Source organism: Centroberyx gerrardi, chromosome 18, assembly GCF_048128805.1.
Source record: "Centroberyx gerrardi isolate f3 chromosome 18, fCenGer3.hap1.cur.20231027, whole genome shotgun sequence".
In the NCBI taxonomy this organism is placed as follows: domain Eukaryota; kingdom Metazoa; phylum Chordata; class Actinopteri; order Beryciformes; family Berycidae; genus Centroberyx; species Centroberyx gerrardi.
Window position 1 is genome coordinate 21,090,794 of NC_136014.1, and position 26,831 is coordinate 21,117,624.

General features: G+C 44.1%; 1 protein-coding gene across 1 annotated transcript in view; it reads left to right on the forward strand.

Annotated features, from left to right (window-relative positions):
* Positions 1 to 26,770, forward strand: part of enah (ENAH actin regulator) — a 66,196-nt gene extending 39,426 nt beyond the window's left edge. Inside the window, 11 exon segments of the mRNA XM_071899270.2 lie at positions 5,151 to 5,485; positions 11,577 to 11,592; positions 16,588 to 16,654; positions 16,656 to 16,901; positions 17,974 to 18,116; positions 18,833 to 18,881; positions 19,632 to 19,683; positions 20,059 to 20,125; positions 24,082 to 24,166; positions 25,453 to 25,510; positions 26,649 to 26,770. Coding sequence (XP_071755371.2) covers positions 5,151 to 5,485; positions 11,577 to 11,592; positions 16,588 to 16,654; positions 16,656 to 16,901; positions 17,974 to 18,116; positions 18,833 to 18,881; positions 19,632 to 19,683; positions 20,059 to 20,125; positions 24,082 to 24,166; positions 25,453 to 25,510; positions 26,649 to 26,686 — 1,156 coding nt within the window. The 3' untranslated portion in view covers positions 26,687 to 26,770.
* The last annotated feature ends 61 nt before the right edge of the window (positions 26,771 to 26,831 follow it).

Below are 26,831 nucleotides of genomic sequence, written 5' to 3' on the forward strand. Positions count from 1 at the left end.
GTGATTTACTGTTGAACTCGTAAGTCACTCTGGATAAATGTAAAATCTACATGGCAGTGATCTTAATATGTTGAGAGGAACGGCAACTGATTTATCATTTATCTCTAGATACAAGTTCAGACTGTTGAAGCCCCCCGGTCATCTGCTGTCAGATTATTCTCTGGTTGAATGAGAGCTGAGACCTGTTGCCTGTTGGTTGCATCACCACCAGCCCTTGTGACCTTCTCTCCCTGTCCTATTTCGAGTGTGTGTGTGTGTGTGAGAGAGAGAGAGAGAGAGAGTGTGTGTGCAGTTATATACTGCCTACCATTTAGCAGGCAAGAGTATACTTGCTCAGAACATTTTGAAGTTTAATGTCTGAATAAAATGAAGCAGATTCAATTTCATACCGTGTTTGACTCCAGATGCTGCATTATTGTGTTGATAGGTTTCTGTATTTGATCTGCATGCTTTTTTTTTAGTACCATGCAATATGAGCCTTCAAACACAACCTGGATGTTTGTGTGTGTGACTTTGCCTTCTGCTCCCCTCATCACTAGACTGCCATATTTAACCACTTGGCATGTTGGTAATATTTTCTATCTTTGATTCCCAGTGGTTAGGTGTGTGTGTGTGTGTGTGTGTGTATGTATGCATGGGTGTGGAGTTGTTCAGCATGCTGCCACTGCCATTTAACCCCAATTAGATGACAATTCAATCACTAACAAGGACAATAAACTCACTTTTTCATCCACCGGCCACTTTTCCCTATTTTACAAACCGAATCTGAATTTAGAGCAGAACAGGCCGTCTAAATGATGGCTGGTTACCTGCCAAAGTGGCTGGTAGACAGACGTACCAGCTGTCTGCCAGCATTTGGCTGGTGGATGGTGTTAATTTAGCCACATTTGGCAAAGCGTGTGTATGATAAAATGCACCAAAAAGTCTAATATGAATGAATACTTTGGGAACCTTCTCATCTAGCCTAGATTTTTCTGCCATCACACCATGACATCTATTTTTAGTCTTGAAGATCAGCTATTATTGTATATATAGAAGAGAATATTGTACAATAGGGAGAACTTGTCCCTTCTAGGCTTCCATTGGCCTCGAATACAGGTTACCCCTGGCTTTCTGTAATTACCTCAATGGACCACTGGGACACCGTGAGAACTGGGACAGCCCTGTGTGTGTGTGTGTGTGTGTGTGTGAGAGAGAGAGAGAGAGTTGAGGGTAGCCATCCATGGGGACTGTTGGATCCTGGTAGGAAAATAAAGTAGGATAATGGGTCAGGAACTCCCATAATGTTTTGGGATTTTTTTCTTCCGTGATTCTTTCTTTTTCATTCTTTCTTTCCTTCATTCTTTCTTTTGCTTTCTGTCTGTCTTTCCATCCATCAGCCTTGGTCTCTCTCTCTGTCAGTGGGGGCTAAACGAGAGAAACAAGAGAGAGATAGATGGGTATTAAGTGAAGAAGTGAGAATGAGCTGTGTCAGACATAAAGAGAGAGAATTTACTTAAATCTTCTTCAGCGCTGTCCTCTGCTACTTCTTATTGGTCAGGATAATCCCATGGTAGATTGGTGGATCTGAGCCCCTGAGCTCCCGGTGGCCGTGTCACGGCTAAGCTCCAGGGTTTTAAGGGAATTAGCTTGAATGCTTATATTCGCTTAAATCACAGTCATAATGCATAATCATTAGTATTTACAGTCGTTATATTTAGCGGTCGTGGGCAACTGTGTGCCACGGAGGGCCGAGAGTCTGCAGGTTTTCATTCCAACCAAACACTACACCGGCTGAGTTCATTGATTGGTTCTTCCGCTCTGAATGAAGGTGTGTTAGTTAGTGAAATCAGCTGGTGTGCCCATCTCTGATATATAGGCAGGTTTAGGTATCAAATATACATGCACACACACACCTGGGAGAAAGGGGAAATGGCGTTTTCCCAATGTTGCACCAAATATGCCATTTGGCCATATGCAATTTTGCTTCTCTCTATTGCCTATTGATATTACACAATGGTGATTCAGCCTGTACCCAGATCATGAAAGTGTCAGGTAGTGGGTATGGGTCATGATTTTCGAATTTTCGAATAGTCATTAAATTATAAAAAATCGAATAGTTTATGCGACTATCGTCTTGTCTTAAAAAGTATATTTTCCCTTGTTTTTACCGGCGCCTCTATCGGGGCTAATCGGACTAGGTAGCTGGCTTAGCTAGCTAGCTCTATGCTAACGTCCGCCTATATAGCTTGCTAGTAGTAAATAGCTATGGCTTGATTAGCCCCGAACCGGTCCTTCTCTCATTTTAACGCTCTCGGTTCGGGGCTAATCAAGTCATTGGGGGGGGCTGATCTTCGAAGAATGGTCGAATAGTTCCCAGTGAATATCGAATAGTATTTTTGCTTGAAATGCCCATCCCTATCAGGTAGGTCTTTCCCAGGAAAAATCCTTTGGCGCACAACAAGTGATACATTTTACGTTTCCAGCAGCAGCAACAGAGATTTGTTGGGAATAAACAAGAAGAAGAACTGGTGTAGTTAGCATGAGCAGCGAGAGCCACCATAGCTGAACAGACAAAGAAAAGAGAAACTCAAACTTCATCAACAGAAAATCCAAGAAAAAAAGATGTCACAGTCCCGCCCACACTGTTTGATTGACAGGTGATCTCAGTGCAGAAACACCACAGCGATGACTGCTTATCTTCAAAGATGTCACCAAAATAAAAAACACAAGGAACCCGCAGATTGATGCTTTAATTTATCCAAACGGGTGAATTGATCCCGTAACCCTGGCGGTGTTGATGCCACGCTGTACATCACTGAAATACAAACTGTGTGAGGCGGTGACGGTGTTTGCGCGAAGTGCAGAAGGTGTCTGACGTGGATATTGTGACGGAGCAAACATGTTTGTTGCCATGTTGTTGAGTGATTCAGAGGAAGTGGGAGGGTTTCACACAACAGCCTGATGCCTGGGAACAGCTATTCTCAAAGCGCCGCCTGGGAAAATGACAGACAAGACCCCCTGACATCACTTCTGTCTGTGTGTTTGTGTGTGTGTACCTGCAGGTCCAAACGTGCCCAGAGACAAATTTGTTTGTCACTGGTGGAGTGACGAGTGTGTGTGTGTGTGTGTGTATGTGTGTGTGTGTCACCGGGGCAGATGGGAGGAGAGGGTGTAAGAGAGTGAGTTAGTTTGCGTTAGGCAACATTTATGCTGATGATTGACTTTTAGCCGTGAGTCAGCTTTCAACAGAACAGGATGAGTGAGGGCAGAGGACCTGACGGGATTTGACTTGATGTGTGTGTGTGTGTGTGTGTGTGTGTGTGTGTGTTTGTCTATGCATGTGTGTATGTGACTGCATGCTGGCACCTCTCTACTTCCCACCACCTCTCTCCTTGCCTGTGTAATTTATGAATGTAACGCATACTAATTTATAGCCAATGCAATTTACAACCAAGTAAATCATGTAATGTGACACGACAGTTGAGGCTTTCCAATTAAATGAAAGATTTCCAGGGCACTGTGCATGTGTGTGTGTGTGTGTGTGTGTGTGTGTGTGAACCTGATGGATTACAAGCTCCCACAACCTGCATCTGGTCTCCCTCCCTCACCCCCTCCCTCACCCCCTCTCTCTCCCTCTCTCTCTCATTCATCTCAAACACACCTCACACACCCTCCTTGTAATATGAGTTGTTAGTAAAAACCCGACTCACTCACAGTCAGTGGAGATAATGTTGTTTTTGTGAAGACCAGCAGAGTGTAGGACTAGTGCAGCAAGATCTGGAAGGTGTATAGTTTCTAATTGCACAGATATTGATGTTTGATATGATTGGCAGCCTGTAGACCTGTTGATGTGAGTATGAGTCCATTTTGTCTTTCTCATACTCTCATTCTCCCCTCATTGTTATATATATATATTGCATATGTATTGATATTCTTTTATAATTCTTCACCCTTTTCCATAAAGCGCATATTTCTGTCTTTCTGTCTCAGTAAGTTCTGCTGCTGCTGATATTGCTGCTGTGATTTTGCAACATCCTGTGAAAGCTACTTTTTTTGCACAGTTTCATAAATACATTTCTACTTAATATGTTGATATTGTCAGTTGTCATGTTTCTGTAAGCCTCCTTTATTCTTATTTATATCCTACTGTTGTTGTATCCTAGTACTAAATGCTGCTACAGCGGCCCAGTTTCCCCACGGAGATCATTTATGTTTAATCTAATAAGATACACAAAGACAGAAATGCTATCTTTTTCTGTCTCTCTCTCTCTTTCTCTCTCTCTCTCCCCCTCTCCCTCTCTCCAAGTATTTCTGCTGCCTTATACTGACACCTAGTGACTATAATTGGATCCACAGAGACAATTTGTGCCAAACACCTTGGGGAAAAAACCTCCCCAAACACACTGTGCTTCTGGTTCAATATTAATTTCACCTTTTACAATTTTACATAAAAACAGGACAAAATCAAATGTGGAGATTTCATCCTTGCCACTCTTTCCTTGTATTGAATTTTCCAGACGCAGAAATGTAATGTCGGTTCTTGGCAGATTCTTTTCTTCTCGCTGCAGCCAACGGAGGCTTTCGCCAAAGGCAGTCTTCACTCACTGTGTGTTTTTTAATGTGCCTAAATTTTAGCAGAGCTGGCCGCGGTTGCATAACAGCGTGGCTATTGTGCCGAAGAGCAATTATTATATAATGACTTACGTCTTATATAATGACAACAATTACTGCCGTCTCTCCCCATGGGTCAGGGGGGTCGAGCCCGGTCCCACACTAATTTACTCCCGTTCACTCTTTGCGCCTGCTGTCGTCTTCCACCTCTCTCTCGCTCTCTTTTTCTTCCTTCACCTCCTCCATTATCGGTTCGCGTCTCTTCTCACATCATTGTCGGTTGTTTTTATTCTGTTTTGGATTGATGAATATCGATTCAAGGCGTGTGCAAATCCTACAGCTTGTGCTTTGGTCAAAGAAAATGTCTAATTGGTGATTTTTCATAATAGAAGGAATATTAGAACTGTTGTGAATTTTACATTGATATGCATTCACTCTCTCCTCTCCTTTCATCTCCTCTCCTCTACTGCTTTCCTCTCCTTTCCTTTCCTCGTTTCCTTTCGTCTCCTCTCCTCCCCTCTTCCCTCTCTCCTCTCCTCTCCTCTCCTCTCCTCCAGGCAGCTTCAGGAGCTGCAGCGGCAGAAGGAGGTGGAGCGGGAGCGCCTGGAGCGGGAGCGTCAGGAGCGGGAGCGCCTGGAGCGAGAGATGCTGGAGCGCGAGCGGGAGCGCGAGCGGCAGGAGTGCGAACGTCAGGAACGCGAGCGCCAGGAGAGGGAGGCGCAGGCGGAGAGGGAGCGCGTCGAGCGGGAGCGCCAGGAGCAGCAGGAGCGCGCCGAGCGAGAGCTGATGGAGAGGGAGAAGGCGGAGAGAGAGCGGCTGGAGAGGGAGCAGCAGGAGCAGTTGGATAGAGAGCAGCAGGACTGGGAGAGAGGGAGACGCATCTCCAACGCCGGTGAGTGATGCACTTGGGTTTTCTACTTATATACACACACACGCACACAGAGCCAAATGTGCACACACACTAGGGTTTGACTCATATGGGTTTTTGAAGGCCGATACCGATCTTCAGTATCTTTAAATTTTGCCATTTTCATTCCAAAAAAAATCCAAGGAGTCAGTGTTTTACCCCAGAATTTTATTCTTGACAGAGTGGAAAAATCTCTGTAATGTAACACTGAAACTCTCCATTGAAACCCATATTCAGTTCTTTTAGGTGGGTGATAACTTGTGATCAGTTCATGTGCCCACTCCATACCTCATGTGGTTAGCCTAAATAGTGAGCATAAGACTTCTAATAATGAGTGGGACCTTTTTTTTTTTTTCTTGGGTAGGAAACTCCATCATATTGTAGGTGGGTCATTCCGTGTCAAATCAACCAAATTTCAGAAACTTCGCCGGCTCGAACTTTTGATTTTGATCATTTTTCTCCTGGTGGAAGATATACATAAATGATGAAGAAAGCCCAAATATTAAAGCTCACTGATCATTATTTACTGATTATTTACTGAGTTATTTACTGAGCTATATTCACAGGTCATTATCTAAGAGAAAAATACACCCAGGGCCTTGCAAATGCATAGACACTGAGATATTTCTATTTTAAACCAGGAAGGAAAAGGATATTGAGGTATCTTTGATACTTTTGGAGTGATTGATATTTAAACTTTCAGAAAAATCACTCACTCGTGTTTTTTCTGTTTTTCGGCTGCTGCCATAGGCACACATCACAAAATCAAGTGCTGAAACTGCCAGAATCTTGTAGTCTACCTCCAGGTCTCTCTGTAAAAGAAAAATAGTGGGGCTGCTACCTTTCTCAGTGTCGCTTTTAGACCCCGAAACTTGCTCCAAATCATAGGCGAAAATTATCGTTTTGACCCTCACTCTACAAAATTGGGGGAAACTCAGTAAATAATGATCAGTGAGCTTTAATATTTGGGCTTTCTTCATCATTTATGCATATCTTCCACCAGGAGAAAAATGATCAAAATCAAAAGTTCGAGCCGCCGAGCTCTGGTTGAGTTGACACGGAATGACTCAGGTAGAAGACGTGATTGGCCGATACGCAATATTTAGTCAAAGGCCAATATCAGCCTGATATACTGGAAAACCAATATGAGTCTAACCTTAATGCACACACACACACACACACACTTGCACAGACTTCCTTCAAATGTTCTTTGCTCACAAACTCAGAAGGCAGAAGGGAGGATGTGCATGTGCTTACACACACCAGGTTATGTGTTATGTGGGCTAGATAGATCATCAAATTCATACAACTGGACAACAGAACAGTGCAGCGCTTCACTTATCAAACTATCACTCTAGTTTGCTAAAATAATGATTATTAGCACTAGTATGTCTGTTTTAAACTGGATCCAACAGCTACAAGAACAGCAGCTTCACTAGTGTGGTTTATAGCAGAGGCACACTGCAAGTTTTCTGTCTGCATAAATCAGTTAATGGAGTGATCCGTTAAACACTGTTCATTAACGTAAATACTTAATTAAGAGATCAATTGCTTCCTTCATTAAAAAGCTGTGAGCTCAGACAAATTTTGAAGCTCGGTAATATCTGGTGTCTAAAAACTATCATGTGAGGGTTTGGAATTAATTGAATTTGTACGGGACGACCAGTTGGGAGTTAAACCTGGTGAAAACTTTAGCGTGTTCTTCCAACCCTTAATTAAAATTGACAGCATGGCTTCTGAATTTGAAGCCGTAATGATTTTCAGAAAGGTGTTACTCGGGGAAGATGAGAAATTCACACCCAGGCAGCTGTAACTTTGAAGTAGCAGATGATGAACACGCTTCCCACAGTTCAGGGTTCACATATTTATTCATAAGCGGGTTTCTGGCACCAAGAGCTTTTTCTTTTGAGCAAGTTGTCCATGGAAAGCGGGCCAAAGCAGGGTGCAGGGGGTGTGGGGGGGGGGGTGTGGGGGGTGGACTCCTTCAGATTGGGAAACAGCTGCTTTGTGTCTCTGTGCCACACTCCAGCTAGTCTTCTTCGCTAGCCTTGTTAACGCTGAGCTGTGGCCCACACTCTGCCTCGCCCTGCCCATCTGCCCATGGGCCGGACAGGCGCTACGAACAGATTGCTAAGGCACTGGGGCATGGGAGAAGGGTGTGTGTGTGTGTGTGTGTGAGGGTGAATGCATGATTTCTCGAAAGAGCCCCCCAACCCCCCACACCACCGACACATTTTATCATCCAAAAGACTAATGAAGATGTTTTTTATACTTTGTTTCTATTTAGAAAAGCAATAGATAAGAACAATTGGCCACCAGGACTAGTACAATCATGGTATGAAATTATTACACATTAAGATTATAAAATGGGTCATACACAGGCCACAAATGAAGATTTAAAACTAGAGCTGGGCAAATGTGTTTTAAGCAGCAGTCGGTACCTTCAAATGATGTAAGAACAGCTTGGTGTGGGAGGAAACTCTGATTTCCAGCAAATTCTCCTTAAATCTTTAGTTTATTATCTTTGAGAGTCGTCTTTGGGCCCCGAGCCCAGAATATGCGGCGCGAAGGGCGTAGAGGCTCAATCGTGCATTTTTCTGAGGATGTGAATTGCGGCTAAACACACCGCTCAGCTCAAGCTCAGTCAGTTTGAAAATGGGAGAGAAAATCGTCTACGGTCCGATGTAATAAACAAACAGAAAGGGAGAAAGTGGAGCCACAGGTGGGACGGCACTCGGAATCCAAATTGGGGGTTTTGATGGATTAGGGTTTGGTCGTGTGGTGGGACGGGAAATTGGCGTCGTTTCAGGACTGGGTCACTAGGGGAGGCAGGGTTGTGTGGCACGCTTCAATGCCAGGCTCGGCGTATCAGCATATGCATCCACACACACACACACACACACACACACACACACACACACACACACACACACAGGCAAGCGCAGTTCCTTCTGTGGCGTTACTCAGAGGCTAAAAATACATCATCAGGGAGAATGTTAGTGAAACCCCCAGGGTGTGTGTGTGTGTGTGTGTGTGTGTGTGCGCAACAGCCCTAGGATGGGGGGGGGAGGGGGTTTCTACACACATGTCAAACAGAATAACATACAGTTGGAGAACAAACGCACAGGAATGCAGGAACACACATGCACACACGCATGTTCTGTATGTTAACATATGGGTCTGTTTCGGGTTTGCTGCAAGGTTTTGATTTAATGTTTAACGCTTCATAGTCCTCTCTTTCTCTCTTTCAGGATAACCGTTTGGTGTGTGTGTGTCTTTTCAGCAGCTATTGCCATTCACAAGTATTGGGAAAGTGTTTGCTAATAACTTCTGGTGATCCTAAAGGAGCTTCAGCTTCAACTGTGTGAAAACTGTATCAGCGTTTTCCTAATCAAACTGAGAAACTCTCCTTGTATGAGCATCATGTCCTCACTCCCTCTGTGCAATTGAAATATCAAGTTGTGCTGCTTTCAGCCTGTCTGGCACTTATCACTTCACTTACATCATCTTAACCAGCTCTTCTTCTCTTGTATTAAATTGGGAAACGCTTGAGCATTTCCACCTTACTGAAAGGGATTCCTTAAACATTTTCAATCTTATTGTAGTTTGCCGTTTTTCTTCACAAGGCACTTTGTGTGGAAAGTTTCCGATTTGCTGCTTCACTTAGCTGAGAGATGGCTAGTTGGAATACCAATTGCCTTCAGTACCAACACTGCTAGCAACCTGCCTTGAGGGAAGCTGAACAATAAAGGCAGAAACCGTTTTCCTCTCTTTGACACAGAAAAATAGGCGATAGGAATTCAAAATGTGAAGGTGTCTTTTTTTTCCCCCCGATTGATTTTCCCTCTGCTTTCTCCAAGCTCTAGCTGTCTGCCTTACTGTGTGTGTGTTTTTTGGCCCATAGCAGCTATGATTAATATCTTGCCTCTCCCGTTTACACACACACACACTTTTACCCCCCTCTCCACAGCAGTGTATAAAGTATTTAAGTAAAAGTAAAGTGGATAAAAGTGAATAGAAGTGTAAAAATTCAGCATGCGTACATTATTTTTGAGCACATGCAGCGTATAACCTGTAAATAAATGTGACTTGGGAGACTTTGCGATAATGGAAATTACTGAAGCTTTTACTGCTTGGCCTTTTTTATATATGCTTTTGTTTAGTCAAATGAAGTTTAGTTGAGTTAGTATGGATGAGCGAGGCTGAATTACGCCTGCGTCGTCTTCCTATGTTAATGTCCTCGTGTGTGTGTATGTGTCCAGTTCGGCGTGTAATCAGTGTGTTCTGGCTGTGTGTCGATTATTGTGGGATGGCAGAGCAAAGCTGGGGCCTTAGTCACATGATCCGCCCAGAGCTAGAGAGAGAGAGAGAGAGAGAGAGGAAAAAGAAGGGGAGGGGTGGTGGAATATTGAGAAGAAATATGGAGACGGATGGAAAAGGTCTAAGTTCAATGGAAAGATGAGAGGAAAGGGAGGTGTAAAATGTTAATGATACAGGACAAGGAAGGAGATACTGGATGGAAATGAAGGGAAAGTATGAAAGGATGGTATGCTACAAAGTTGGGGGGGGGGGGGGTAGATGGAAAGTCAGGTGAAAAAGTTGGCAGGAGCGTAGGAAAGAGAAAGAGAGCGAGAATCAAAGCATGAAGGGGAATTCTGGGTTAATGAAACAGAGAGTGGGGCAAACCGAAGGATAGCAGGAGAGAAAGTGAGTGTGTGTGTGATGGAGTGGGAATCGGGATGAGCATTCATCCCAGTTAGAGGGGGTAAACGGTAAATGCACCATGAGCTTTCAGAACAAGCCAGGGGCTCGGGAGAAGCAAAGGACTGTGAAAAATAACACAGAAGAAGAAGAAGAAGAGAGCTTGGAAATGGGCCAAGAAAAGGGCTCAGAGTCCATCAGTTTATCTGTCTGTCTCATGGCTAGTGGTTAGGTGTTCACATCAATGCCAGTAGTGTTCTCGCTCGGTGTGTGTGTGTGTGTGTGTGTGTGTGTGTGTGTGTGTGTGTGTGTGTGTGTGTGTGTGTCTGGTCCAGCAGGGTCAGATCAAGGTTGTGATATGTGTACGTGAGAGAGAACGAGACAGGGTTTGTGTGTGTAATATGTCTGATTATGTGTGTGTTTGTGTGTGTAGGTTTGTAATATGTCTGTGAGTGTGTGTGTGTGTGTGTGTGAGTGAACAGAGCTGTAGAGAGATAACGTATGCATGTCAAGGCTTCCTATGTAGGTTGGTAGGAAAAGTATCCAAGATGAAGATCTGGTCAAGATGAAAAGATCTGGGGGAAAAGTGTGGAATTACATCACTAGCAAGGGGCAGTGGAGCAGAAGGTGAACCGAGGATTAACAACGTCACCCCCCCAACCCCCTCACACACACACACACACACACACACACACACACAGAAAACATATGGCAGGTCCATGTAACACTGTTCTGGCTACGCTAACTGCTACTCTTGCCACGTAACTAAACACAGCAAAGGCAATTAGCTTGAAACATAATTAGCGAGGGCTAGAATCAAAGGAGACAAAAGGAGAGAATACTTTTTTTTTTTTTTTTTTAGCACAAAATAGTATTCATAAATTCAATCACCAAATTGAGGTTGTAACCCTTCACCCAGCCACCACCCCACCCAATCCCATCTGTGTCACCCCACCACAAGGAAAGAAGGAAAACGTCATTATATATAATAAGGTTCTATAAAGTACAAGGGGGTACAGCTAAATTATACCTTTTAAAAACAGCTTAGGTAATAAGGCAAAGGCTAAAAGCAAGCTATCAGCGCAGCCAAACAGAGCATTAATTATTCAGCCCTTAGTTAGCTGACTCAGGCAACATGAGCACCAAACACTGGTGGCCGACCCGGCACTCCTCGCTTCACTGACGATTTAAAGGATGAGGCCAAGAGGGCATTTAACTCATATTAAGAGACACTGGGATAACAGCTGCCATCTGCTCCCAATTTAAACAGGAGTGATGAGTCTTTCTTCTTGCGGGAGAATAGAGGGTCCGCCCTACTGGAATTACTTTACTGACATGAGATAGGAGGAATGATTAGAGGTTAGAGACACAGGAGAGAAGGGGCACGGTGTATATCAGTGTGTGTTTTAAAGGACTAAACTATTTCACAGCACAAAGAGCGTCCACAATATTTTAAACTGACTTTCATGAAACGGCTCGTCCTGGAATGGTGAATTGCAGTGATGGGAGAACAGAAAACGTATTCACTTTTTTTTTTTATAGTCCAAAATTGTTGCTCCATTTTATTGTAAACTTAAAGTTTAACTCTGACCTGGGCCTTCTTTCCCATCATTTTCCATCATACCAAAATCTCAAAAGACGGGTGAGAGTACCTATGTTTGCAGAACTTCCCTGAAACTGATGTCTTTATGAAACTATATATATATTTTTTTTTACCTTTAATTGCCTTGGGAAGATTGACTGAACACACTTGCTCTTTTTCAGCAACGTCCTGCCACAAACCAGGTTAAAAAAAATATATAACTACACAGGCTGACTAGTGGAAACTGCCCAGTACAACCACAAAGCTCTACTGGAACCCTGTTTGGGGAGTGCCTGGCTCAAAGGCACGTTGGCAGTAGTTGTCCCAGGAGAGGAGGGGGGTTACACACTTGTTTTTCCCACCTAGATTAGTTATCTTACCTGCAGTGCCTGGCTCTGGTATGAATCTGAGCGCCTTTTGTCGGTTGAAGCATGGAATTGGTGTCTTAAGTAGTTTCAAGTGGATGTGTGTCAGTGTTTCCCCTATAATAGTTTTCATTGCTGAGGAGGATTTTGGTTCCATGTTTGTCCCAGTTTTGTTTTTTAGTTAAACCGTTAAAACTTACTTATTTTGATTAAAGCAATAAGCCTAAACATTTGTGTTTTGGTTTAAATTGGGCAAAGTTTGTCCCTTGCTGTTGTGTCCCACTGCTGAATGAATATAGAGGAAACACTGTCTGGTGTGGCTGTTATTAAGTTTGGGGTGACGCAGAGGCTTGATGACGCTGGTGATGAGGTGCATTTACTCGGATCTGATGGGTGTGTTATCCGTCACTTTCCCCCCCCCTCTTATCTGCTCTTATATGCTGTCTGCCTCTGGGTCTGTCCCCTGTGCTAACCCGTGTCCACTAACATAGTAGCTTCATCTCTGCCCAACAAAATACACACAACCAGGAAGAAAACGTTGGTTTAGGTCTGTGCTGGTTTTTCCTGCTTCATCTGCCCCCTTCTCTCTTCTCTCTTTTTCCCTCCCTCCCTCCTTCCTTCTCTCTGTCCTCACCTGTTGTCTTTCCCTCCTGTGTGCGCGGTGGCTGCTTCCTTCCTTCCTTCCTTCTTTCCTTCCTTCCTTACCCTCCTGTCCTGTCTTGTCCTTTTCCTTGTTCTGTCCATTCGCGTTGGCGTTCGTGTAGCCTTTGAAAGCACCCTGTGCACTCCGGCGCCTCCGGAGTACAGCAAGACGTCCTCTACGCCCGTGTCCCCGTCCACCCCCAACTACCCGGCTCCCGGGACGCCCTCGCCCTCCTCCGCCACCCCGCCCACCCCACCGCTCAGGCACTCCGCCTCCCGATTTGCCACCTCGCTCGGCTCCGCCTTCCACCCGGTCCTGCCTCACTACGCCACTGTCCCGAGGAGACAACAAGCCCTGCCCCAAGCCCCGCCTCCCGCTCCTGCTCCAGCCCCCGCCCCGCCCCCCCCGCCCAAGTCCGTGGTGTGGTCAGCCTGCAACTTCACCCCCCTGCCCCCCTCGCCCCCCGTCATGATCAGCAGCCCCCCGGGGAAGGCCACGGGCCCGCGGCCGCTCATCCCCATCCCGGCGCCTTCCCCGCTGACCCAGAAGCCCCCCTCGCCGTCCCCCAACGGCCCGCCCATGTTCCCCGCGCCCTCCCCGGTCACCATCCCGCACAGCCACACCCCCCTCGGCGTCACCTGCCCCACCCCGCCTCCCCCGCCCACCCCGCCTCCCCCGCCCCCGCTGCCCTCCCCCATGGCTCCCCCTTCGTCTTCCTTCTCCGTCTCGTCTCTCCCCTCCTCATCCCAGGCTCCTGGTGTTCCCTTTCCCTCCACAGCGCCCCCTGCTGCTGCCGCCGCCTCCGCTGAGCACCTCTCTCTCCCTGTGGGCCTGGGCCTGCCGGGGCTGGGAGAGCCGGAGACCGCCGCAGGCCCAGAGCCCCTCACACCTCAGGGGGTCTTCTCTCCTCGGCCCCAGCCCCATGGTAAGGCTCTCTCTCTCTCTCTCTCTCTCTCTCTCTCTGCTTCACTCTGGTCCTTTTTCTCTCTCGATCTCTCCGGTCCTCTTGCCCTCCCTCTCTGTCTCTTTTTCTCTCGTATTCTCTCTCCCTTTTCTCTCTCTCTCTCTCTCTTTCCCTCGGTCTTTCTTTCTTTCACTGCTATCTCGACTCACCGACTAACAGCGGGGCTATTGAACAGGGCTGGATATGTTACCTTGCTATTGATCTGGGCCCAGTGCAAAGTGAAGGCTGATCTCAGAGGAGTTTTACCTTCCTTCTGAGGAAAGTGTAGGATTTGACCAGTATAACCTCATTCCAGATCTGATCACCGGTGTTGGGCGCAGCTTTTGGCACCAAAGTGGCTGCTATGGTGACTATATGGGCTAGTGTGGGGTCTGTACTGTCTCTGCGTGGCTGCACCGCCGCTCTTGTTGTCACTTAAATGTGTTGCACAGGCCTTTCTAACCGCTTTGTCAGTCTTTTCATAAACCCTGTGCTATGTCTGTCCATGCGCTTGCTCCTCGAAGGTCTGGCTGGCTGATGGCTCACTGGATGTGAATTGTGTCTGGTCTTTGAGCATGGCATGTCTGTCTCTTCACCACAGTAGGAATCTGTTGTTAAGTGGGTACAGATCACTGACTAAAAGTCTGTAGAGAATCCACTGCTGTCTTCATCTCTAGGTTGATTTTCTTTCTTTCCTCAATTCATTCAAACTTGTTGCTTTTTTCCACCATTGTACTGATCTTATGATTTCACCATGGCTCCTCGTCTGATTCATCACTGTGTGTCCCGTGGTTAATGTGTCGACGATCAAACCTGAGCCTGTGTCCGTTCACAGGACGATGCTCGCTCTCTGCATGAGACATGAGCAGCAAATGGCCGACTGTCCCATCCCAAAACTGGTTGTGGTACAAGATCATAATCGAGTTACCAAATGATGTTCCACTGGGCTTCCATCTCGAGTTTAATTCAGTTGTGGTTAAATAAAAACATCCATGAATTAAAGGTGTTTAGTTTACGGTTACATGGGCATCTTAAAGGGAAGAGGAGGAGGGTTTACTGTTTTTATTGAATTTGTGCCACATTTAAGCTTGCAGTTAGAAACATTGATTAGAAATAAAGTCTCCTGTCAGGTTATTTGCAGAGAAGTTGTAAAAGACCTTTACATTCACAGTAGAGGATATTCATTCATTCATTCATCACTGGTAGACAATTAGTTGCATCACTAAAATGGGAAGCAATGACAAACAATTCACTTTCTGAAGATCCCTTGTATCAACTTTCTGTTAACATTTATTACATTCTTATCAATGTAAATAAGTAACTATCTGTTTTCCATACATTTCAGAAAAAAATGTAGGTAAATGCTAGTTAGTTCAGTCTCTTAATGTTGATAAAATACAACTTTTCAATTGCTTTAACCCAGAAAGGCTGGACTAGGAGGAGCCAGCCTATTCTTTAATAATGCCGTGCAGCATTTATATGCAGATACACCAATACAATACAATACAATGCTCCAGTGACCTTTATCCCTTGGCGATTCTCTCTTATTAGCCAGAGGAGGTGTTCAAATGACCTTTGACCTCTGAATTCCTCTCACCGATTGGTTGGAAGAGACTCGACTGACCGGTTCTCATTGATCATAAACTCGACATGTTCACATTCCCTCATAGAGTATTGATCATAACATTAGATCTGTGACGAGAATTTGGAGTGAACTAATTGTTATGAGAAGTTTCATTCTAAAATGCTTGCAATTATAACCATCTTGAATGGTTATAAGTAAGTCAATAAAGTTCTTATTCTAAGCAAAGAATTTAGAACTAGTTCATAATGATTGGATTAGAAATTAATTATCTTTTGGTAATCTATGAATTAGGGTCTCTATCACATACAGGCAGATAGTATTGACCTAAACACGATTGCTGTCCAAGTTCCTGTGTTAATTGTCTTTTGCTCATTACTTGTGCCTGTGTGTGTGTATGTGCAGTATGTGTGTGTGTGTGTGTGTGTGTGTGCTAAAAAAAAGCGTCACTGTGCCAAAAAGCGTGTTTTGTTTATGTAGTGCTGTATGTTGAAAGGTTTGTCTCCATTCTGTCCATTGGAATGAATACCTTCCAGCCTTAAACCCGGTCACTACTACTCACTAATGCTGCATGTTGAATGAGAAAATAAAATTTGCTGTGATGTAGCATGCTGTCATGCCATAAATACGTCTATTCCATGTTTTATTTTCTTTGAAATGTTTTTTAAAAGCTTACATCCACCTGTCTCACCGGTGCTGACCAAGGATAAAATAGATTTTGAAATTCCTCCCGCACATTCCCTTACTGCTCCACAAAACCTAATTACAATGGTGTGACCTGCTGATACACCCGGGAAAGATTTATTCAGGCTGAAACATTGTTGGTCTGTAATGATATATATAAGAAAAACCTGATTTGATGTGAAGGGATTGGGAGGAAAATAATAAAAAAATCTATTATTTTCTTAGAAAGTCAAGAGTGAAATGTATCATCATGTTCAGCAGTTGTGAATTCTGTGTCTACTTGGAGTGAGCTGGTTTCACAGACATGGATTAAGCCTAATCCAGCCTAACCCCCCCCCCCCCCCCCCCAATTGAGATTAACACTGAACACTAAGACTCTGTCCAGGACTTTTTAATCCACGTCTGTGAAACTGACCTGATATGGTTTTGTCCAAACTGAGTCTGAAGTCGAGAGGCTCTTGCTCTGTCAGATGTTGCCCTGAAAGATTATGACCGTTTCAACTTCATTTTTCTTCCCTGTGTCTTCGCCCCACCCCCTCCTCCTCCCCTCCCCCAGCAGACGTGGTGCAGACGCCGGTGTTGACCACCCCCACCCCTCCCCCGCCGCCCCCCCTGCCACCCGGCTCCACTGTGACCTCCGCGGCCGCCACCCCAGCCGCCACCCCCCACCACCCCAACCCCGGCCGGCCACCCTCCCCCTCCCCCGCCTCCGCCCTTGCCTCCCACGCTGGCTCCCGGCGGGACCCCCCCTCCTCCCCCCGGCCCCCCTCCCCCTCCCGGAGTCCCTCCCCCGCCCCCGGCCCCTCCCCTTCCTGCCGGCCTGTTCTCTCCTGCGGAGGACCGCCCCATGTCGGGCCTGGCCGCCGCCCTCGCCGGAGCCAAGCTGCGCAAAGTGCCAAGGGTGAGCGCTTGATTGGTTATTTGGCCGATCGATGGGTAAAAACACATATATCCATATTCAAATATTTATTCATATCCATATCTGAACTCTGATGATAGTACATTAAAGTATTAGTTATTTCCATTGTGGTCCTTGATTAAATACACACACACATTTTTATCTGTATGTGTGTCGTTTGTTTTCTGTAAAGCACTGACTTGACACACACACACACACACTTGACACACATTTGACACACACTTGACACACATTGTACTCGCACACAAGCTTCATACATAATCACAAAGAATCACTGTCACTGAAACGTTCACACATGCACGCCATGTTCAGGCATGATCACACGCATGATCACACACAGTCACCATCTGTCACATCTCATCTCACACTCAGGAGGAAAGGTTTACATCTACTGCCGACAGTCTCCCGGGAAACATTTCTACTGATAACATGACAAAAATGGAGAATAATCTGCTCTAACTAGGGCACAATTTTGACAAAAATCATATTGTGTTTTTTTATTCTCAATATTGTGATTGCAATATGAATCACGATACATGTGGGCATCAGCGTACATCAGATTTCTTAAAAATTGTTCAAAATAAGTGGAAAATGAGATGCTAGTGCTTAGGAATCCAGTTTGAATCCTACTTTATTTGTTATAATTCAGTATACAATCGATCCACATTATTTGTTTGTAATCCAGCGACAGAACTAGGCAACTGGCCGTACTGATAGGAAATTAACATGAGAAGACCACCAATTATTCAGCAAATAGGGTTCATGTGCGCCACAAACCGTAATTAAATTTTGTTCCAAAAAAGTTAAGGGCTTACTGGTCAGCCATCTCATTCATTAGGATATTTCTTCAAAGAAATACTGTTTTGGGTACAGGACTGTTCATTTGCTAGACTACGTTTCTACATTCGGGATTGCACTTAATTGTATTGCCAACCATTTATAAGAAAACTTCAAATTCTCAATTCCGATTCCCTCTAGATAATTACAGTTATACTCTATTCTATTCATCTAATATTTGGCTAGATCTGACTTGATTTTGCTCGTGTCCCTCCAGAGTGACGATGCAGGGGCGGCTCTGGCAGCAGCCATAGCGGGGGCTGTAGGGGCCTCGGGGGCCAAAGCTGAGACCCGCGGCAACGGCCCTCTGCCTGGGGGAGGGGGGCTGATGGAGGAGATGAGCGCCCTACTGGCCAGGAGGTACAACTGCATCACATCTAACAGTTTTATTTTTAGATTCAGTACATCTCGAGGTATCATATTTAGATGAGCTCCAGACCCGGTTAGACATGTTTGAATATAGTTTCAGATATTTGAACTACTTGACGGACACATCAGTTATTTTTCAGTGACGTATCACTGGCAAAATCAGTTGGATCCCTCTTCTCCTTGCGTGTTTTTTCCTTGTAATCCAAATGAGTCGTACCGCTACTTTGCCTGGGTTTATTTATTGAATGTCAAGCCAGTTTAAAATATAGCAAAGTGATGGAAGTGACAGAAGGGGCAGCCATCATTAATGGAGACAAGAATGACAAGTGTTATTTAAGATGACAGCTCCCGCCCACGTAATTACCATGTGCTTAGACAGTAAGAAAATGTATCAATCAATAGGCCCATCATTCACCTGGTCACAATGTTGGATTTGGTTATACCTTGAAAAAAATAATGTCATGCAAATTGAGGGAGAAGTGGTGGCTGCTCTCCCAGTTTCGCTCAGTATTTTTAGCTTCTGTACAGCAACTTGTAATTTAACTCGATGCATTTTGTTGCTGTCAAAGAACAATAATTGGGGAAATGAGGGAGTTCTAAATTAAAGGCTTCACCCAACATTTAGCGTCTAGGAGGAAATTGTTGTGTGTTTGAGTGGCATTTGTGTCAGTTTGAACATCTCCTTACTGTACTTTGTGTCTCGGCAGGAGAAGAATTGCAGAGAAAGGCTCGTCGCCTGAACCCGAGCAGAGATCAGTGAGTATCGGGGAGGGGAAGACAGGAACGGCTCTCGCATCTACGTCTTGTTTGATCTGGACCCAAAATATCATTACTTTCCCCTCACGGGTCAATCACTCAGTAGGCCCTCTGTGTGATAATCTGCATACTTTCCCCACATTCCTGTGTGTAATCACTCGCTTGTCAATCACTCAGTAGTCTGTGTGATGGTCCACATTCCCCGGTTTTCTCAGTTTGGATGCCACGCTGTACGCGATGTGCTGCATTCCTGTCTGTAATCACTGCTATTAAATGTGCTGCACTGCACTGCATTTCATGAGCATCCAGTACTGACTGTGAAAGGCTATATTTATAAAAGACGTATGTTTATGTTTATGTTTACAGACCTAGACAAAAGAGAGGTGACGTCCATTTTACCGGTTAAATACGTTTGGGGGGGGAAAAGAGGATTTCCACTGTTACTTGTAGTTTCTTTCAAAATACAAAATGTAAACCTTTGAGGGTTTTCAAGTTTTTAGCAAGAAAAATGAAATGGGTCTCGGGTATTTTAAATGAAAACTAAGTAGCTTTGTCTAGATCTCATTGGTGAAACACAGACAAAAGATAAAGGCTTCTTTATTCCCTCCTCAAGGATGTCTGGTCCTGTCTAATAGATTTCCACTGATCCTGTGAAGCCAGTCTCTCTGATTATCGCCCCAAGTCACATTTGTGGCCCAGACGGTTTGACTCAACGTTGACTTTTGAACCCTGTCTGTTTCTGTCCAATAGGAGGAGGGCGAGGTAAACACGACTCCGAAAGTGTCGGCCTGTAGCACACCAGGTGAGTGAGAGAAGCGGAGAACGTTTAGTAGCATTCAGCATCTGAACGCAGGGGGGGAAGCATCAACACCATCAAGAAAAACAACAATATGCATCTTCCGAACACAGGCGACGAAGATCCACGTCAGCATAGATCCAATTACATTTCATCTAATAATGTTATGCACTGACATTACGCTCTGATCTGATGTATCTTACAGTAAATGTGCAGTTCTTGTTGTTCTGTTAAGTGACACTTTCTTGTACTAGAAGCTCACCTGTTTTTTTCCCCGGATGATTACAGAAGAATTTAGATGATTGAGGAACAGCTGTATTTCACATGGTAAGAGATAAGATGAAGAGTTTTCATATTTGTTTTTATTTTGTTTTTCTGCAGACATGCCCAGGAAGCCATGGGAAAGGACTAACACGATGAACGGTAGCAAATCCCCAGTTATCGGAAGGTACCGTATCGCTCTGCTTCTCCTCTGACGGGATAAAAAAAATGGACTTAGGTTTCTCCCTCATCTGTCTTACACTGATGTCATTTGTCATGGACTGTTGCACTGAAAATACATTTAATATCTTCATACTGTTCAAAAGCTAACAATTTGATGTTATTTCACACAAATTCATTCATCATTATTTCTCACATTATGTTCACTGCCTATCTGAATGGCTAGCAGGGATGCTACTAAACGTAATTTTCCCACTGAAAGGAGCCGTGGCAACGTATTAAAGCATTAGCATCGGCTAGCTTTAGCATGATGCACTGCTGGGGCCGTTCAGTGCTGGCTAACATGACTAAAGCTTATGCTGCATTCATGTGCACATCGGACGTACTTTTCTTTCAGAGTCGGACACCCAACTCGAGCATTCGTGTGCTTTTTGGTCAGAAATAAAAAAGAAACACGGAGAGGAGCAGCCATGTTGGCCATGTTGGCAGCTACGTGACAACTTGGCCAATTCGTGTACCATTTTAAAATCCTGATTTCCAGACTTCAGTTCCCCGACTTGGGTGGGTGGGGGTTGGTGGTGGGGGTTGTTCAAGTGATACTTCTGGTGGGAACGTCATGTATCCCATAATCCCGACAGCACATGAATGCACAATTAGCTCAGCTACCTGTCTGCTTGTTGCTAGGGTCAAATGAAGGATGGTATCTGGAGCTTGAGTATTTCTTTGGCTGTACTCATTCACATTTTACATTTTTTGGATAAATAATAAGCAACCAATAGTAAGAAGTGCAAAGGTCAGGGCCTTAGTGCCAATTATAGGGCATCCCTTTTATTGTCTGTCATTTTGAATTACTTTTTTGTATTTTTTAATATAAACAATCGTTGTAGAATAGTTGCCAATAAAACCCCTAGCCCCAAAAAAGTTTCACCTGTAATTATGGCTTTAGATCCCCCTAAGATCCTTCATCTTTTAGAGTGTACTGAAGGTTAATGGCAGTAAATGTGGCCCCCAAAATTCAAGCCCAAACCCCCAATACGTCTCTCTGAACCAGAACAGTGCCAAAGGATCAATAGCTTTCTGTTAGCTCTAATCCTATGAAAGCGTGATAGCATTTTTCAACGGTAGTTTTAAACTCTGACCAAACCTGAACCTAAGTGGGTTTCATGTACAAATACAGTCCGACCCAAACCCGTTGGGTCTCATCGGGTTTGGGGCAGAAACGCCACGCTCTGATTTGTAAAGTCAGTGTCTCTGCTGCTCACACAGACGAGAGTCTCCGTGGAGAAATCCCATGGGAGCAGATTCCTCCAACAGGTAGAGAGAAAAGGGCCTGGAGAGTTTGATAAATCCCCGACTTTTAAAACAATCTCCCTTTTTTTTCATCAAAGTTTGCTGTGCTGGAAGTGGTTTTGTTGGGGGTGGATTTTTATATGCTTGGATGAAACGTTTTGGAATGAATCCTGTCTTGTCCTTGTGTGTGTGTGTGTGTGTGTGTGTGTGTGTGCTCTTTCCCATAATGGCCAAACTGCAGGGGGCAACTCTTAGTCTGCTGTTTGGTATGTGCCATTTGGTACAACATGTCATATGGCATTTTCTAAAACAGAAAATGTTTGTATGATGGATTTATACTACTATTACTACTACTATTGTGTTGCATGCTCTACTACCTTCGCCCCCCTGAACCTCATTTAGCTTGAGTTCTGCCTTTTTCAAAACAGGGAAATCCATATATGTGTGTCACATAGACACACCCGACCATATACAATACACACACACACACAGACACAGACAGTGAAAAATGAGGTGCCGCCCAGTGCTGAGTAGACTTGGCTCAGTATTATCATTTTGGAGCCAGAACAGACCCAGCAGGCACTCGTAGATAAGGCCTGCTGTGTGTGTTGTGTGTGTGTGTGTGCGTGTGTGTGTGAGAGGAGACCAGATGGGCGTTTTTGATTTCAGCTCATTAAAAGTGACTTTAATATCTGACCCATAGCGGTGGCCAGAGCAAGACTTGTCACACCACATAAACTCCCGGCGCTGCATTACAGTGTGTGCATCTGAGCAGGCTTTTTATGTCATTTCCAATTTCGGAAACTCTTCATAAACTTGATTAATTACCAATAAAATCCAAATAAAAATCTAATTAAACACAATATTAGAATTTGTTACCACTCAGCCATCTTGGTAGGAAAAAAATGGTGTTTATTATCAGGCAACAAGTGATGGCAGGAGCAGTCAGTTGGCATTTGTTCAGAATAAATTACAGACACAGCCAACACATTAGCAAGAACAAGCATATTAATCTTTCCCTGTATACAAATAGTAAATCTTACAGGTTGTATAAACAGATTTTATTTTGTTTTAAATGCAATTTCTAGGATACTGTGCCCACCATGCACTTGTGGCACTGCAGCATTTGAGTCCACCTCTCACTCCCATTGTTCCTCTTGCTCTCCATTACATGTATTACATCATGAAAAATGATCTTAAAAAAATAAATACATCATTTCCACGTGCTTGTGCGGTATTTCCAGCCCAAAACTACTAAATGACCCCGGTGCAGAGCTCATTTCCTTTCCTTTCACTTCTCCTTCCTCTTCACACTTCCTCTCTTGAGAATGATTGGCTGCTGTCTCAATTCATTTCCCCGATCATTTACACATCGAGTGAGGGGTTCTCCCAGTAGAGCTTAGCTGGATCTTTGTGGTCCTTTTCCTGGATTGCTTGCATCCTCGTCTTATCTCTTGTCAAACACACGGGAGGAAAAAGGTCCCAGGAAACCGCACTGTTAAAATGTCACACCTAACAAATGATTTCATCCTTTAATTGTGATTTTCTTGAAACAATGGAAAGTGACTTGAAATATAAGTTAGTTCAACTGTTTCCAGATAATGTCACTTCTTTCAGGACGAGTTTTGAAATCGGTTAAAGATGCAGGTTTATCGCCAGCGTAGGATCCTTTCTTCACGTGTGTGTGTGTGGAGGGAGAGAGAGGATGTGGGGAATTACCGGAGGAACTGAGAGATCCGGCCTTCTCTTGATAGGGTTGATTACCTTGTTGGCAACAGTTTGATACATCAGCTGGTCCAGTGGCTGTGTGTGTGTGTGTGCGTGTGTGTGTGCATTTTACACGCATGTCTACGCGAGTGCGCTTGACTCTCGCAACCTGTGTGTGTGCATGCTCTAACCAGGATTTGTTTCTGAACTGCAGTTTTGGCAGTATCCCTAGTCTTTTTATATCCAAGTCTAACTTTAACACAGCGACTGAATGAATGAGTGAATTCAACAGGTTTGCTCCAACAGATGCTAAAGCAACTAACTAAATGAATTGAGAAAAGATATTGCTTTAAATCAACCAATACACTGACAAATCAAAAGATGATCTTGGTGGGAAATTATCACCAGCCACCAGACAAATGCTGTTAATATTCTGCTGTGGCTGGTAAATTTGTTTTCTAATGAATCTAGCAGGTAATCAATGCTCTTTTAGAGGTCATATAAAAAAATTAAAAAAATTTAGAGGTCATATTAGCCAACATTATTTAGTTGGATGGTGAAGTAGTAAAATAGGTAAAGCTGCTGGTGAATTTTGGCATTTACCAGCCACTTATTCAGACTCATAAGGTGTGCGTTGTTGTTCTATTCAGACCTTACTTGATTTCCACCAGTCATGTTGTCAATAGAAATGTTTAGATAATGTTGCGGTCTAATGTTGTATTGTCATGTTAGCTGTAATGACAAATTTTAAATCTCAATGATATTATTCTATGGGGTTTTCAGTGCACTTTCTCTATTTTGAAGTGCTAGTATAAAACCAGAGATGTTGTGGTATCCAAAATGATGCACTTAATTTGACGTACATGAAGAAGATGTAGTGACCGCTGTTGTTTTCCCGCCTCGTTCCTCTTTTTCTTTCTTCTACACTCAGTTGAGTTGACCCTTCTTGCCCCTCTCTCCTCCCAGACCTAAATCCACTCCGACACCCACCGCCTCCCTAAGTGCCAACGGTGTGCCAACAGAAACAGTCGACTACGACAGATTGAAACAGGTGAGCAAACTCTTAAACTTAGACTTTTATGATTTAATCAGGGAATTGCAAACTGTTCTTTTTGTTTCCCGCCACCTTGGTTCATGGTGCAGGACAGTATGTTGCCATGGTGACTGGCTGTGTGTCTCTCTGTCTGTGTGGAGATGCATTCTTGTGAACACAATAACTCAACAATACATGATAGAAACTTCATACTCCCCCCTATAGAGTATGTGATCTGATTAGATTTTGGAGCACCTTGCTGCATAAATTTACATATTAATGAGGAAAATCTGGTTTTCTTGAAACTACTATAACTCCTTAATTCTATCTAGATATGGAATTCATATGATACCATCCATGTGTTATGTGAAGACAAGTAATTAATGCATTTATTAGCTTCATTAATGACCTAGCATAACTGGTTTTGTTTTTAATATATCATGGTGATTATGGCAGGACATTAGGCAGCTCAAGTGCCTCTTGTTTTGTCTTGGGGTCCAGCAACAGCTTCCAAACAGCTTAATTGAAACTAATAGATGAGAGTAGCTCATTTCTATGGCAGACACATATCCCAGTAACTGCAAACAATATCCCAGGAACTTGTATCAGAGGCGGGCTGAAACGCCTTTCCTGCCTTTCCGATATCTTTTTTTTTACTATTAATTATGCAGTCCTAGACCTAGTACTAGCGAGCAGAGCGTGGGTGTGTCCAGTGACCGTGTCCTGCTGTAAGGCAGCTCCTCCCTCTGACCTCTGAATGAGCCCGCTAGATAAGTGGAGAGTCTCCCAAAGCCCTCCCTATCTGCCACCGCAACAGATCACCACAGCAGTGGGACCGGGAGAGGGGCGGCACCCTGCGAGCTGCCCACCCATTCTCTCTTCCTCTCTGTCTCTGTCTCATTCAGTGTGTTTTTGGAGGCGAGATAGCGTGGCTGACACTACAGGCCGCACTCATTTACCCATTTGCTCTCTCTGTCACTGTGTCTCTCGCTCTCCCTGTCATTAAGTAAGTCTGTAGGCTTAACTTGACAGGGATTCACTGCACAGGGAGAGACAGAAGGGGAGAGAGAGAGAGAATATCCGTGTGTAACATCTAGCCTGTTGGCAGTGCCTCACTACCATCCACTAGAAGCCAGAGGAGACCCTGTCAGTCAGCAGCTCATCTCAGTGTCATGTGACTGTCCAGGGGGATTTGAAGGTGGAGAGGAGAGCCGCCAGGTGGAAACACCCTGGTTTCTCTTTCCTGAGCATTTACATTTGCCACATTTGTATGGAAATAATAATGTATGACTGTTTTTTTTCAGGACATTCTGGATGAGATGAGGAAGGAGCTGTCGAAGCTAAAAGAAGAGCTCATTGATGGTAACTTGGACACACACACACACACACACACACAGCTGGGTCATAAAGAAAGAGATAAAAAGAAAGACAAACAAAGAAAATTCTCCTGCACAAACACCAGTGTAGATCTCTTCAGAAGTCTCTCTACCAGTGAATATACACATCAAACACACTGAAACTGCACTGCAACAGTTACAGACGTGACTCTGGATCCAAGTGTGAGTCAGTTCTTACACCACAACATCTTTCTTTCTTTCTTTTTCTGTGTGTGTATCTTTCTTTCTGTCTGTGTGTACTCAGTTGTACTTTAAAAAGCAAAACCCAGAAGCCACGTTGTTACTTTAGATTGTTTAAAATGATGTTCAATCGGTTGCTTCTAGGTACTGTTTTGGCATATATTCTTTATACTTTCAAAGGTATATTCTGCTAAAAATGTGTTATCCACTCCTGCCTTCAGTCAGTATTTCAAAAACACAGATGATTTTGTCATGTTTTGCAGCAGAGCTCTTAAGATGACTCATAATTTTAACAACAACCCAAAATGTGTTTTACTTTGATGCTAACAAACCACAAGCAGCCATATCACCATGCATTATCTAGTTTGAGCTAGACAATTACCAGCTCGAGCGCTAATGTTGCAACAATAGGCAGGATATTCAGTTTTGCAAGGAGCTGCTATAGTTAGTTAGTTAGTTTATTGTCCTCAGAGAGGAAATTCTTTTCACAGTTGATACACACCCGAAAACAGTTCAAAGACATGATACAAAATAACAGAAAAAAAAACCCACAATCAATAAACAGAAACCCAAAAACACATTGACATTGTACAGTGGTACAGAGACAAAAACATACTGACATTGTACAAACAAGTTACAAAAAGTTAATATTCACCGGGACGGGGGAATATTAACTTTTTGTAACTTTTTGTAACAGAACGTCCTTGCTGCAGACTGGCAATGTTACCCAAAAGTAAAACAGCAGCCCACTTCCCTTGCTGACAAATGAGGATACGATGGGGACAAATATCACAATGGCAGGCTTGTCTCAGGTCCTAGAAAAGGAACTGACTTCCAGCAGCTGTTTGCTTGGGGTGTGAACGCATGCTAAGTCAAAAATAAATCAGTTTTCCTAATGTGTGTGTGTTCCTCTGTGTCCTCAGCAATTAGGGAGGAGCTGGGCAAGTCCAACACGGCGTAGAAGAAGATCCCAACTCCCCGTTCACGACATCTACACCCACGTGACCCGACTGACACCCGCGGTCCACTTCAGACATGACAATACAGAAATACAGCAGAAAACAACAAACGACAGCAAAAGAGGCGGCGACGGCGACGATGATGAT